General features: G+C 39.5%; 1 protein-coding gene across 22 annotated transcripts in view; it reads left to right on the top strand.

Moving 5' to 3' along the window:
• celf2 (cugbp, Elav-like family member 2) overlaps nt 1-15,291 on the top strand; it is a 171,896-nt gene that overhangs the window by 121,862 nt on the left and 34,743 nt on the right. For all 22 annotated transcript variants that reach the window (XR_006928545.1, XM_046873348.1, XM_046873344.1 and 19 more), the window contains 3 exons: nt 5,535-5,583; nt 5,943-6,077; nt 14,066-14,145. Coding sequence is in view for 21 of the 22 variants with exons in the window: in XM_046873348.1 (XP_046729304.1) it covers nt 5,535-5,583; nt 5,943-6,077; nt 14,066-14,145 (264 nt within the window). In the remaining variant the exon portion in view is untranslated. The remainder of the gene's footprint in view (nt 1-5,534; nt 5,584-5,942; nt 6,078-14,065; nt 14,146-15,291) is intronic.

Raw genomic sequence — 15,291 nt, 5'->3', positions numbered from 1 at the left:
AAAACCTGCTCGAGAGTGCTCTAGCCCCCAAAACGGGATGACTGTTTATCTTCCAACAGGACAACGACCCTAAGCACACAGCCATTATAACAAAGGAGTTGCTATGGGATGGCAATATGTAGTCAGGGCAAAAAAAATTACAATAAATACACATAAACTGCATAGATAACCAAAAGGTTATGGTAAGAGATCTGGCCAAATAGTCTTCTTCTTCTTCTTTGTTCGGCTTCTCCCATTAGGGGTCACCACAGCGGATCATCCGTCTCCATACCCCCCTGCCCTCTACGTCTGCCTCTTTCAACCCAACTATCTGCATGTCTGCCCTCACCACATCCATAAACCTCCTCCTTGGCCTTCCTCTTTTCCTCCTTACTGGTAGCTCCATCCACAGCATTCTTCTATCGATATACCCCATGTCCCTCCTCTGCACATGTCCAAACCATCTCAATCTCAACTCCCTCACTTTGTCTCCAAAACGTCCTACATGCGCTGTCCCTCTAATAAACTCATTTCTAATCATGTCCATCCTCGTCACTCCCAACGAAAACCTCAACATCTTCAGCTCTGCTACCTCCAGCTTCACCTCCTTTTACTCAATGCCACTGTCTCTAAACCATACAACATCGCAGGTCTCACCACAGTCTTATAAACTTTCCCTTTCACTCTTGCAGACACACTTCAATCACAAATCACACTAATGTTCCTAATTAGGAAATGTCCCCAAAAAAACCCAGCTACATAGAATCATTTCTGAAAAAAGGGATAATATTCCCTTTAATAAATAAAATCTTTTGGTTGCTTACATTAGGACTCACCACAGCGTATTATCCATCTCCGTATCACTCTGTCTTCTACATCTCCCTCTTTCAAACCAACCACATGCATGTCTTCACTCACCACATCCATAAACCTCCTCCTTGGCCTCCCTTCTATTATCTTTCGGCCTGGTGGCTTCATCCTCAGCATTCTTCTACCAATGGGGGTACATACCTGCATGATTCCCCTATTAAACTCATTTCTTGTCCAGTCCATCTTCGTCACTCCCAATGAAAATCTTCAACTCTTCCACCTTCAGATCCGTCTCCAGACTTTAAATAAAATGTCACTGTCTCTAAACCATACAACATAGCAGGTCCTATAAACTTTCCCTTTCATTCTTGCCGAAACCCTTCAGGTTTGTGATCTGCATATTTAATTTGGCACATGTTTTACGCTGGATGCCATTCCTAACGCAACCCCTTCCCATTTACCCGGGCTTGGGACCGGCACTATGAGTGCACTGGCTTGTGCAACCCTAATGGGTTCAATTTATATTGGGATGTTTAAGGTAGAGGGACAAACTACCAAGTAAAGTGCTAGATGGAGTGTGTAAAACATGTAGAGGCCAATCAACTGTTATGTGTGCAATGTGCTGTCACGCTCAGTTAAGCCTGTATGGTTCTAAGGAGGCAGCGGATACCACTGATCTCAGCTGAGCTCAGTGTGGCGTACACGCTTTCTGCTCGAGTCTTCAGATAAATATTAGTTTACAGGGCAGCTTAGGAAGCGAACAGAAAGACGAGCTTGGTAGCTGCTGATATGACTAGAAGTTGTTTCCCTAGTAATTTGGTGTATCTGACGTGTTCTTTGATTTGAATTTAAGCTTGTTTTGTGTGCTTTTTTTTCACGATTTTAGCAAACATTAGACAATTCTGAAAAAGGACTTTTTGTAAATAATGATATGGTATCAAACAGACATAAATTTATTAACATGACCCCGAAAAACACCAGAGCAATTTGCAAATTGTGTATCCCAGTTTGTGTAAGTCAATGAAGAGATCTTCATTAGCATTATGCTAATCTTTTTGTTTTTTTCTCTTTCTGTCTAATCGTTGGACACTCAGAGACCGTGTGTGTGTGTGTGTGTGTGTGTGTGTGAGAGAGAGAGAGATCGAGGGTGTGTCCACCCTAGTTCTTGACTCCAAGCTAAGGACGCACAAGAGGTAATCTAGGGCATGTCCTTAAGAGTGTCCTCCATCTACTAGTGCCATCTCTCTTTTTTTTCTCTCTCATTCATTACCTCTCTCTCAGTACTCATTCCTGCTTTTTCATACAAGCAGGAAAAAAAAGAATAGGCCTGATTTCGTGAGAGATTTTGCTTCAATGCCGAAAACCGTGTGCGCACTCTGTGTGCGTACGTTTTTTTGTCTTCGCCTTCCATTCATTGGCCCTTATTCATCTGACTGCTTTTTTCTGGAAAAAAAAAGCAAACGCTGAGAACGAACCGCTTCACGTCCGATGCAGCGCAACAAGCAACTCGGATTATGAATCGGCATCCGGAGGCATGGGAGCCAGACTGCATGCACTTATGTACACGCCGTGTGAAGATTAGATCACGTTTAACATTCTCATTACCTGAAGCAAGGCATGAAGTGAATATTATACATCTACTGTTAACAAGAACCGCTTTCAGTTCATGGGTTCTTGAGAATGTGTCATTGGTAGGAAGTTTGCCATTGTCCGTATCCGGTACATAAAACAACCATTTTTACCAGTGGTTGCTTATTATTAACAGAAAACACAGACTATTTACGATGATATGTATTTCGAGGGATACAGTCTAGTAGAAGTCGACCGATAGTGGAATATTCCAAAACTGATAACCAGGTTTGTACTTACCAATAACCGATTAATCAAGCAATAGTTTTTTTAAATGGATACTGGATTGAAAACAAACATAACACTCCATATAAAATATTGCTAAACTTTACTACAAAATTTTTTAATAGAAAACAGGACTAAATCGTAAAAATGTGCAAACTTAAATAAGTATATGTATACATATATTGATGTTTATTATTTAATGAATAAAAACTGACACTTTAAATGAGCAGCACGTGGCAGCAGTGATTTGCCTTTAGAGGCCGCTCTCGTACTAAATAGCGCAACCCGGAAAAACTGTCAGTATGAGCTACTGTTAGTATGCACAACTATTAGTGCAAATTAAACGGCAAAACCGATGAATCATTTGACCTCTACAATCCTACTGACCACTGCATTCCACCAAATGTTGATGTGGTGTATTTCACAGAGTATAACTCAAAGGACATTACATTACATGTAGTCTCATCCTGTCTTTACGAGTTTCAGCTCTGATGATGCAACAGCCATCTTTAGCAGCAGAATTACTTTAGACACCCAGTATGTCAATTAGTATTAAACAGTTAGACAAATTGACCTACTCTTTTTCTTCTACCAAACACAGCACCACTGGCCAGTTGTACTTGAATGTAATAAGAGAGAAAGTGTTGCTACTGAGGACGCCTTCTGTCTTTCTGTCAGACTTGGAAAACTTGAACAAAGTGCTGACATTGGGCACGCCTCACATAAAAACTTTACTAGATCAATTACTTAATAAACTTTATTAGATCTACTTGTTAAGCTGTGCTGTCTGAGTCGTGCTGTTAGGGAAAAATAAGGAACACATTTTGACCAATTGGAAGCAAGCATTTAGAACCCTGAGGCACTAGACATTGCTAGGAAATGGCTGATGTATAAAGGTAAAGAAGCTTTTTATTTGTCGAACGTCGCATATCCCAATATTCGCATATCCCAGCGATGTTAGGAAGCTGCGGTCAGCTATGATACAAGGGACCTGGAGCACAGAGGGTTAGGGTTCAAGGGCCCAAGAGTGGCATCTTGGCGGTACTGTGGCTTGAAACCCCGACCTTCCGATCAGTAACCCAGAGCATTAACCACTAAGTTACCACTACCCCGTAATGGATTAATGGTTTAGTTCTAAATTTGTACTTTAACATTGTGTACCCCTCTTTAGAGTGTGACTTCCGAGAGCATCAGTCAAGTTTTAGAAAAGAATCTAGGCCAATATAAGAAAAGTTTGTACATATCCGAAAGCGAATAAGTTCATTCGGGGGAAATCAATATAAAGGAACCGTCTTCCTGTATCATTCACAGCGAAACTAGCCAATCGCAGGCGTCCATGTTATCATGTATGTGGAAGAGTACAGATAGCGCTTTCACTCCAAGTAAGCTACACTGTGATGTGATCAAAAGCTGCGGTTGGCTTTTCATAGGAAATGCTGATGACACATTTATATAAATGTAGAATGGCCTGAGGTGATGCATATTTGCCCTATACTGATTAGAAAGTAACACTTTAATTGGTGTGGGTGTGTGTGTGTGTGTGTGTGTGTGTGTGTGTGTTACATAATGGGGAAAACGTTTAAGTACCTATGTATGCAACTACATCCACTCCACTTAGCATGTATCCACACACACACACACACACACACACACACACACACACACACATACAAAACTGTATAACTGTGTATAACGTATGTAAAAGCTAAAGAGAGGGAGAAAAAATAAAAACAGCGAGAGAGAGAGAGAGAGAGAGAGAGAGAGAGAGAGAGAGAGAGAGATAGTTGGTGAGAGTAAAAGAAGTGGCAAAACAGATGGGAGGGGAGAGATGGAAGAAAAGGAAAAGGATGGCGACACTTCCAGTCAATGTAGAGATGTGTGTGTGTGTGTGTGTGTGTGTGTGTGAGAGAGAGAGAGAGAGAGAGAGACAGGAGACAGGATAAAGTCAAAGTCTGACAGCAGATCAAAGGCAGACTGTGGCTGTGAGGCTTTACAGAGAGAGAGAGAGAGAGAGAGAGAGAGAGAGAGAGAGAGAGATGAAGGTGGAGAAAGCAGGAACATGTTTTTGTATCAGATGAGAGGAGAGAAGGAGATCACAAGTGGATGAACATTATCTTTAGTGTGTCTGTAATGGATGAGATAAGTTGAGACATAAGAAGGAACGATGGTAAGGAGGAACGGGTGAAGATGAAAGAAAGGTAAAGGAAGGCATCAGACGATATTGGAAGCGGAAGTAAAAAAGGAAATGAGTGTTGAAAGAGAAGAGGGAGTAAGAAACATTAGGGGGGAGGATGAAAGAATTGATCGAAGATACCGAGGTAGGAAGAGGAAGAGGAAAAAGGAGAAGAAATTGATTGGTAGTAAAGAGAGAAGAAAGAGTTATAAAGAAAAGAATGGAAAAGAGGAACATTTATAAAGAAAATTGGAATTAGATAGGAAAAAGAATGTATCATATATAAAAGAGATAGGAGAAAAGAAAGGAAATTACAAGACAGAAAGATAAAGGAATAGTAGAAAGGAAGGAGAGGATCATTTTGCTAGATGGATGAAAAGAGGATGAAAAAGGAAAGTCCAGGAAGTCAAAAGAGTAACAAGGCGAGAGAACAGGAATGAGTGGGGGTAAGAAGTGAAAAGAACAAGAACTTTGTGTTTGGCTGGGAAAATAAAGGGAGGAAGAAAGGTATAAATTATAGCAAAATGGAGAAAGGGAAAAAAATGGAAAACAGGTAAAAGAACATAAAAAGAAAAGAAGAAGAGGGGAGACCCACAAATACAAAAATGCTCAGGTCTCTGGGCAAAATAAATCATTAACATAAAATGTGTGTGTTCTGTAATATTATGTTTTGTGGTTGTATACTGTGTGTGTAACCAGTGTGTGTCCTGTCTTACAGATGCACCATCCCATTCAGATGAAGCCTGCAGACAGTGAGAAGTCAAACGGTGAGTGTTTGTAAGGTTTTGTGTGTGTGTGTGTGTGTGTGTGTGTGTGTGTGTGTGTGTGTGTGTGTCTGTGTGTCTGTGTGTGTGTGTTGGTGGTGGGTTGCTGGAGTTCATATGTTAACATTGTAATTGTTTTTTTTTCTAATAAGGCCTGTCTGTCTTATACACACACACACACACACACACACACACACAATAAACACACATGCTTCCTTCACAGAAAAGAAAACTAAAATGAGCGAATAGCATGAGAGGGAGATAAAGATATATAAAGTATTTGTCCTTCACCTTCCACACATGCTTATCACTCCTTTTCTTCTGTCCTTCCACCTGTTTCCCTTCCTCTTTTTCATTCTCAGCGGTGGAGGACAGGAAGTTGTTTATCGGCATGGTGTCAAAGAAGTGTAACGAGAACGATATCCGGGTCATGTTCTCCTCCTTCGGTCAGATCGAGGAGTGTCGCATCCTGAGAGGGCCAGACGGACTTAGCCGAGGTAACCTACACATGCAAACACACATCCAAACACACACACACACACACACACACACACACACACACACACACACACACACACACACACACACACAGGGTTCCATAACGGATATTAAAATGCAATTGACACTTGCTTAGTTGTAGCTTTCTCTTACTATTTGCACATTTCTGATAAAAAAAATAGTAGGGATTTAATGTGCATTCAGCAACTATGACTTACAGAAGGAGTCATTCAAAAAGAAGTTGATGCTTGTCATAAGTCAGGCCCTGAGAATACCACCGAGCTAAAACCTAGTTACAGAGAACTTAAAGCAAAAAACAAGTACAAGGAAATTTAAATCCCCCGCTTAATAACAGGAAAACCATGTTGCATGCCTTCATTGTATAATGACAGATGGTGGGTCGAGTGGAAAAGTAGAAATGTAGAATGTGCTGAGCAGGATTTGATAAGGTAGGCGGGGCTGGTCTGTTGTTTGACTTTGTAGGAGGCCAGTAAATAGACTGCAGGATTTTGGCGGTGTGGTAGAACGTTGTACAGCTCCATTCTGGTTCAATTGAAGGATATGTCTGTAGTGGCCCAGCACTGAGCCTTGTGGGACACCATTGGGGAGAATGCAGGGAACAGATGTGGTCACATGACAGGAGTATCCATCGGGGTAATAAGCAAACTTCGGCTTTGTAGCGCCATTAATTACAAGTCTGTTGAAGATGAACAGTAGAGTCTGGTGATTCACTGTGCCAAGAGGATGAGGGTGGATTATAGATTGTCAGAGCATCCACTTGGGAGGTTTGGGGTGAGTCACATTAAAGCCACACTGGTCCAGACCTAGGGGGTCAGTCTGGGGTAAAAAAAAGAAAAGCCAGCTATATATATATATATATATATATATATATATATATATATATATATATATATATATATATATATATATAATACAGAATGTCCAGGAAGTTTAAAAAGAAATAAGACACTAGTCAGCGGTTGTTGATCTCTGAGGTATCTAGTGTGGTTGTTTTCAAGTTGAGATATATAACCTTTGCAATTGGTCTTCATGTGACCAGATGTTATGGAATCATTCAAGTTGGAAGTGATGAACAGGAGACTCCAGGCAATTTTCAATAGGCTTGGGCCAGCAACCTCTACTGAAGATGTGCTAGCGGCTTTGGAAGCTTTACATCTTTTTCAGGCAAACAAACCGATAACTGGGCTTGACTGTAGCCAGAGAACATTCTGACTTCAACATTAGATTTCAATCAAGAACCTGGCTGTAGCCGAAGGACTTTTTTGTCCAACAAAAAAAAAACTGAGCTTCAGAACTTGATTACAGCCTTAAAAAAAAAAAAAAAACAGACATTCCTAACGATAGCTCCTCTCACCTTAGATATATTGTCCCAGTATATTCTGTGAATCAAAATGTTCAGCATTCTTTTATTTTAATAAAGGTTATTTCTTAACTTTAAATATCCCCATTTGTACGTTTTAGATTTATGAAGTATGATGGCCTTTAGCTATACGTATCAATAGCCTGAATTATTATTTATAATATTTATTAGATGTTTTACATTAGAAATGACATTGGATGCATCCTTTATGAGAAACAATCTTTCCAGTTAGTCAGAAATAAGTATTTCCTGTTTGCGGGTACATGATACTGGTTTCAGTGTTTGGAGTGTTAGCATAGCATCTGATACTACTGCAGCACCGATGCTTTTATAGTAATTAGGCAGATTTTTTTTTTTTTTGTCTGAACTTTTTTTTCTAAGTTAAGTGACCCATTACATGCCCGATAGTGCCAATTTGTCTCCTGTGCCGTGTCAGGCCCCATCACGCACATTCACAGCATAAATACATCGGCTGATTATAATGGCGCCAGTGTTTTCTAATGTCTATCTAGTGTCCATATGACACAGACATTATCATGTCTGTTTATCTATATTGTATCGTTTCTGCCAGTAAAAAGAATATTTAAAAAGAGTATAAATTAAAAGAGTATCTTATATACACAAGACATATATTACAAATTCACAAAGTTCTGATACAGGTGCAATAAAAAAAAAGTGTGGGAAGTTAATCATCGTAGAAAGCCATGTACAAAGTCCTGCAGAATAAGATTGGGCCTATGTTGGTATTGCCATCATAATGTGTGTGAAATATATAGAGGTAGCCTGCAGTCAATAGTGAGATTAGAAAGCAAGTATAAATTACAGCAAGGCAAAAGTTCAAAATCAGTTTCTTTCTATAGCACTTTTCGTAGCACACACACACACACACACACACACACACACACACACACACACACACACACACACACACACACAAAATCAATGGGTTATAAAGATATATTAAGTATTCATCCTTCACTTTCCACACATACTTATCACTCTTTTCTTTATTCCAATGGACATTGTCTCAGGGCAGCTTTACAAAATGTAAGAATTATAGAAAAAATGTTCACTTATATTTAAATGTATGTATATTTATCCCTGATGAGCAAGCCGGGCATGACTGTGGCAAGGAAAAACTCCCTTAGATGCTTAGAAACCTTAAGAGGAACCAGACTCAAAGGGGAACTCATCATCATTTGCATGACACCAAGAGTGTGATTATAAATCATTAAAACATTAAGTCAAAAGTCTGAACAATCTCCATCTTGTTTCCTGGTAAACGGATAAAAGCCATCTCCTGCTGTCTCCCACGATCATCTTCTTTATCTTGAAGCATGTACACTAATTTTTTCTGAGCCAGGAGGGCGAAGTTTCTATAACACAGCTAAATCCATCCATCTGACCATTCCATTTCTGCTACAATTTTCTCCCTCGTTCTCAGAGGCCTAGGGGGATACAGGTTGTACCTTTGCCGTCCCGTATTGCTCACTCAGCTACCACTCTTCTTACACACTCATTTCACAGCCACTCCTCCACCCCTTCATGCACTCCTCTCCTGTCATCTTGTCCTCTACAGGACTCATTTCTCTCCCTCGTTCTCCATCCTGTTCCCTCTCTCTCTCTCTCTCTCTCTCTCTCTCTCTCTCTCTCTCTCTCTCACACACACACACACACACACACACACACACACACACACACTTTTCGTCAGTCTCCCTTTTTTCCTCTCGCTGTCTCTCCGGTTCTCATGAATATTTTAATTCCACATGAGATTAACTCCAGTCTCTGAGCCCTTGCTGCGAGATATATTTGAAAGTGCCCTGATGCAGGGGAGATGTGCTTTCACTGAACTGCTTCGGCCCTACAGGACACCACGACACTCGTCCTCTACCTTATGCATGTATACAGGAAGAACGTTCACCAAAGAATGATCACCTGCAGTAATTTTTTGCATGAAAATAAATGCACATACAGTACATGGACATTCATTTAGCTAGCATGTTGGGAGTAGGCTGATCTCAGGTCAGTGGGGTAAATGCCGCAGAGAACCGCTTCACCCCGCTTAAAAATTTAGCTTTTGAACCACCGAGAGTTTAGTCAATATACAACATTTACCTTAAACATCATAAACAATATTTTCTTCAAACATGCTAGTCAATATCCTTAAAGATCATATACATTTACCTAAAAAATCATGTACAACATTTACCTCAAACATGCTAGTCAATATTTGTAAACATAATTTATAACATTTACCTAAGAAATGCTAGTCAATATTCTTAATCATATCCTTTACCTCAAACATGCTAGTCAATGCATGTTGACTAGCACAACATTTACCTCAAACATCATACACATTTACCTCAAACATGCTAGTCAATATTCTGAATCATATACAACATTTTTTTTTTTATGTAGTTTATGTAATAATACAATTAAAAATGTAAGGTGAAATTAAAACCTTCAATGCAACATTTATTCACGGTGTCCTATCTTTACTCAGATATAAAAAATTAATAAATAATCTCCAGCAAAAATTATTTTTTAATCACTAAACATTTGTTTTGCTGAAGTCTTAAATCAAGCACCAAAATCCACCATGATGCACACATTGGCCAATAAACACCGTCTGTGTGGAAACATAGCAAAAGTTCCATTTGGTGTCTTGATGCTTTACGTACAGTGGCAACTTGGATTGCGAGTAATGTACTTTACAAATGCTTTGCAAGAGGAGCAACATTTTTTTATAAAATTAAAATGTCATTACGAGCGATAACGGCGAACGGCTCCCTCTCAACTGAGACGATGATTCTTTCTCTCTTGTTGCGTAAAACATTGGTAGCTCAGGTCAGCTTTCCTTGTATTCGTCCTCATTCGGCGTGTATCCCTCGTACAGGCAGCAAGAAACAACTGTTTACTATAGTATTGTGACCGCGTGCGTTCTCATGGAAGGAGATTCTCCTTCCAAGCAATAACCCTCCTTCTCCCTCTCGTCTCCCTCACGCCAGCCACAACTCTTTTCCAAAGTAAAATGCAGGTTAATTTGTTTCAGTTTTATTTTATATTGTGTACTTATCATTGTCATGTGTTTCAGATACATTAGGGAAAATTATTTTTTAAATAAAATACCATTAAAAATTATTTTTATATGGATATTCTTAGGTGTTTGCAGATTATCTAAATTTACATTATTTCCTATGGGAAAATTCGCTTTGCATTGCAAAGTTTCCCTATGTAAATGTTACTTTAAAAGCATTTACAATAAAATTTTGTCTTCATGCTCTGTGTTGAGTAATGTTTCACTAATAATAAACATATATTTGCATAAAGCATCCATATTTGTCCATGCCTACATTGATGAAAGTATTTAAAACTTGAGAAGTATTCATTTAAGGAACATTTAGAACAGATAAAAATGTCACACTAATTTACGATTAATCACAAGTTAACTCATGACAATCATGCAATAAATTGCGCTTAAATATTTTAATCGATTGGCACCCCTAATATATATAAATATATATATATTCTTTTTTTTTCTTTTCTTTTCTATAACTTGATCCTCATCATTGCTGGGTGGACAAAAAAAAGAAAAGAGGTTCATAGTGACAATGATAACAGTGGCGCCCTGACCCATATTTGGTATGTCAGTGTGATAGCAGTGAAGTACTGGTTACAGTTTGAGTAGGCGTTGAGTAAACAAGTCTTTTGTTACTTTTTTAGCTTCATTAGTCATCTAGCTCCAGTTTGAAACTAAAACAGCATCTGGCTGACACTAAGCACACTGTCCCCTTTCTCTGTTTCTCTTCTAGGCTAACGCATCTCTCTCTTTCCCTCTTTATCTCTTTAATCTCTGCCATCTCAGAGATCTATCAATCACTGTAGGCTTTCACATACCAATAAATATAGATTACCAAGGGAGCTAGCCCACTTCCTCCAAACTGTCCTCTTTTCTCTCTCGCTCTCTCGCTCTCTTTCCTTCTCCTTCTCCATGTGGCCTATCGCATATTTATATCTGCTGTCGGATGCAGCGCTTTAAAAAGAAAGCATTAATAAAACAAGGGTAATACTTTGGAAACGGTCCCTCGCCTTTGTGTCCCATTGTCCCAGAGTAGAAGTACAGCGCACAGTTGAGATAAAATACATTGTGTTTCTGGTGTTCTCGCACTGGAGAAAGCAGCTGCAGATTTTAGAACAGAGTTTCTTAACCTGGTTTAATGATCGGACTAATAATACAGTATCGTCTAATAAACAGCAACATTTGGGTCTACAGACTTAAGCCACGCCCTTATATGAACTCAGGATATGAAATAGAGAAGGAACAAAGACAGAGGAAAAGAGTGATAGAGACTGAGACAGAGAGGAAGGTGGAAGGCAAGCACAACATAAAAGTAAATGCAGCTAGTGCCTCCTAGTGAACATAAAACAAAAAGACATTTCTTTCACCGTTCTTCTTTCAGACTTAGATGGTTGAAAGAAGCTTACTCGTCTGTGTGTGTGTGTGTGTGTGTGTGTGTGTGTGTGTGTGTGTGTGTGTGTGTACAGTAGAGCAGAGAGAGCTCTTGAGGCAATGCCATCTCCCCAGCATGTCTCCATATGGCCTGTTCTTTTTCCCACCACCTGCATAAATGACTCCATTTCCCAGCTGCCACCACAGGCAGGTCTCCAGCAGCCGCTCAGCCTCGTGGGAACGCTTGTCATGATTGTAGCAGAGAGATTACTTTCATCCTGTTCGAGCATTTAGGGCAAAGAGCGCTCTAGCAGCCACATAAAAATGCAAATGTGCGACACAAAATGGCTTGTTGAGAAAGTCTAGCCGCAGCATTTTGGAGCCGTGTGTGTATGTGTGTGTACATACGTCTTTTAAAACACACTCTATAGTGTACAACAGTTTCTTTCACTTTGGTATCCCCAAGTGTAAGGTGCCTGGTATCTAAAATCTAGTAGCTACCGCTTGCTGAACAATCCAGCTTAGTCTGACTAGCTATCAGCTACCACACAGGCTATGCTAGCCAACTGGATTTAGATTTAAATAAATTCTTGAATTAAAGATATTTACTCAACTAAAACCATACAAATATTTACGAAAACCATATATATTTACAGGGTCTATAGTTTCATTAGGTATTCTTGTGCGGTAGGGATGGAATCAACTAGCTTGACCTACAAATAAACAAGGTTAGCAATAGAGTTGAAATACATACGGTAGATGCTAAGTAGCATAGAAATATCTACATGGAACAAGACTAGAATATAGATATTTACAATAAACAAGACTAGCATACAGATATCTATCTTGAACAGGACAAGCATACATATATTGACACTGATCAAGACTAGCATAGAGATTATATCTATACTGAACAACATTAGCATAGTGGTATCTACTTTGAACAAAACTAGCATATCAGCATTGATCGAGACTAGCATAGAGATTATATCCACACTGTTAAAGCCTAGCAAACAGATATCTACACTGATATAGACAAGCATAGAGATAATATAAATTTTAAACAACATTAGCATACAGATATCTACCTTGAACAAGACTAGATTACTAATATCTTCACTGAACAAGACTAGCCAACTGGTATCCACATTGAGCAAGACTAGCATACTGATATCTACTGAACAAGACTAGAAAATAGATGATATGTACATTGAATAAGACTAGAATACATATATTTACCTTGAACAAGACTAGCTTACAGATATCTACCTTGAACAAGACTAGCATACAGACATCTACAGTGAACAGAACTAGTACTAAAAATGGCATCGGTCTTGATCGAAACTAGCCTAGCCTGATATTTACATCTAGACTAGCATGCAGCTAAAATTTGCAAAACACAAAGTTTAAATATTGAACAATATAGCTATGACCAATTTTGTGATCTACCAAATGACCAAGGCAAGAGTGATGCCACAGCATTCTGATAATACTCATGTTAACGTGTTGCGTATACCACAACTTCCAGAAAGAAACTTCTAGAAATTCGGCTTTGCCAAATATTGATTGGGGATAAGTTATAGTAGAAAGTGACAGAGATGATCAGTCATGGCTGTCACTGCTTGTCAGGGGAGTTTTCCTGAAGAAATCCCTAAAGGAATAAAAGTACATTGAAAGAGTAATAAAGAAGCTGGAAAAGTTAGAAACACAAGTCTTTTTCTTTCATATATTTAATATAGTGTGTATGTGTGAGAGAGAGAGCGGTGTACTACACACAGCTTTGGGCACTGTAATACATTTCACTAAACCCATGAACACAGTTATATTCATACTGATTGTGTGTTTTATTGTGTTGCTCTGATGTTCAGTGTGTTCAGTGTTGAAGGTAAGAGCTGAGTGTTAATTGTTAAATGTTGTTGAATGTTCTACTCTAAGCCACTTTTGCAGTAAGTTCTGTCGGCCTTTCTTCTCTGTACAATCTTTGTTTTTTGGCTTTACTGTATAACAACCTGTCCAACCCTTTTGTCTTGTTTCTTTTGTTTATTTTTTTTCTCTTGTCTCTCTTTCTCCCTCGTTCCCTCGTTCCTCACCTCCCTCCCTCCCTTCCTCCCTCCCTCCTACCTACCCGACCTCCCTTCTTCGTTCCCTTCCTGCAGGATGTGCGTTTGTCACGTTTTCTACCAGGGCTATGGCACAGAATGCAATCAAAGCCATGCATCAGTCTCAGACCATGGAGGTACTGTATTCTCGTCTCTCTCTCGCTCTCTCTCTCTCTCTCTCTCTCTCTCTCTCTCAGTCTCTCTATTCAGCTGCCTACTATTACTTCTCCTCTCATCCTTCTTTCTGTCACTCTCTCCTGTCTGTCACCAACTGATCAGTCTTCTCCTTTTACACTTTCTTCCATCTCTCCCCCTCCCATCTGTTTTGCCACTTCTTTCACTCTCACCAACTATCTCTCTCTCTCTCTCTCTCTCTCTCTCTCTCTCTCTCTCTCTCTTTGTCCTTTTTCAATCTCGCTATCTCTTTTTGTCTCTCACACCCCCCAGTCTCTTTTGGCCAGCATCACAGCTACAACCCTCAGCCAAAAGTCTGTCGCTTCAAACTTACACAAAAGTAGGACAAAACTTTAAAACAAATCGGAGAGACACAGTGAGAAGTAAGAGAGAGAGACCGGATACTCAGGGTCGACTGGAACAGGCAATTCTATGGCCACCAGTGGGTGTCTGAAAGGACCCCTGGGTGAACGCAGGCTGCCATTAGCTGCGTCATGCACTTACCGAATGCGAGACATTTTAATAACACAGGTGTAATAGGACTCACCAAGTCCTTAGTGTTTAGCTGTCCATCTTACTGCCTGTCAAAATGTCACTTCACTGACAGAGGCTGACAGACATCTAATACAGAGCCTGCTTGTGTCTCTGTATGTGTCTGTATGCGTGTGTGTGTGTGTGTGTGTGTGTGTGTGTGTGTGTGTGTGTGTGTGTGTGTCTCTGCTCCTTGCTATGTACGTAGATACATTTCCGGCCACCATTACCCTTAAAATTGCTTCTGATTATTTAAAATAACAGAATGTAGTCTTTGAAAGTCCACGTCTGAATCTCGTTAGATGTCAGCAAACTGACACTTTGGCTGAGAAAGAAACAATTTAGACTTCAATAAAACACGCTCATGTAATCGCTTCAGAAAACACTTATTACCGTTTGGCCGATAGGTCTCATTATCGTTAGCCGCTAAGATATAATCACAGTTTGTAATCGTGCTCATCAAAATATCTATCCATGCCTATTATATGCCGGGATTATGCGGTAAACTGAATAAAAACTTTAAACATGCTAGTTGTTTTTTTTTTAGCATCTATAGCATTAATATTTACAACATGCTC

This window comes from Silurus meridionalis, chromosome 18, assembly GCF_014805685.1.
Source record: "Silurus meridionalis isolate SWU-2019-XX chromosome 18, ASM1480568v1, whole genome shotgun sequence".
Taxonomy (NCBI): domain Eukaryota; kingdom Metazoa; phylum Chordata; class Actinopteri; order Siluriformes; family Siluridae; genus Silurus; species Silurus meridionalis.
Note: the sequence above shows the minus strand (reverse complement) of the source record. Positions and strands in the feature narration are given on the sequence as shown.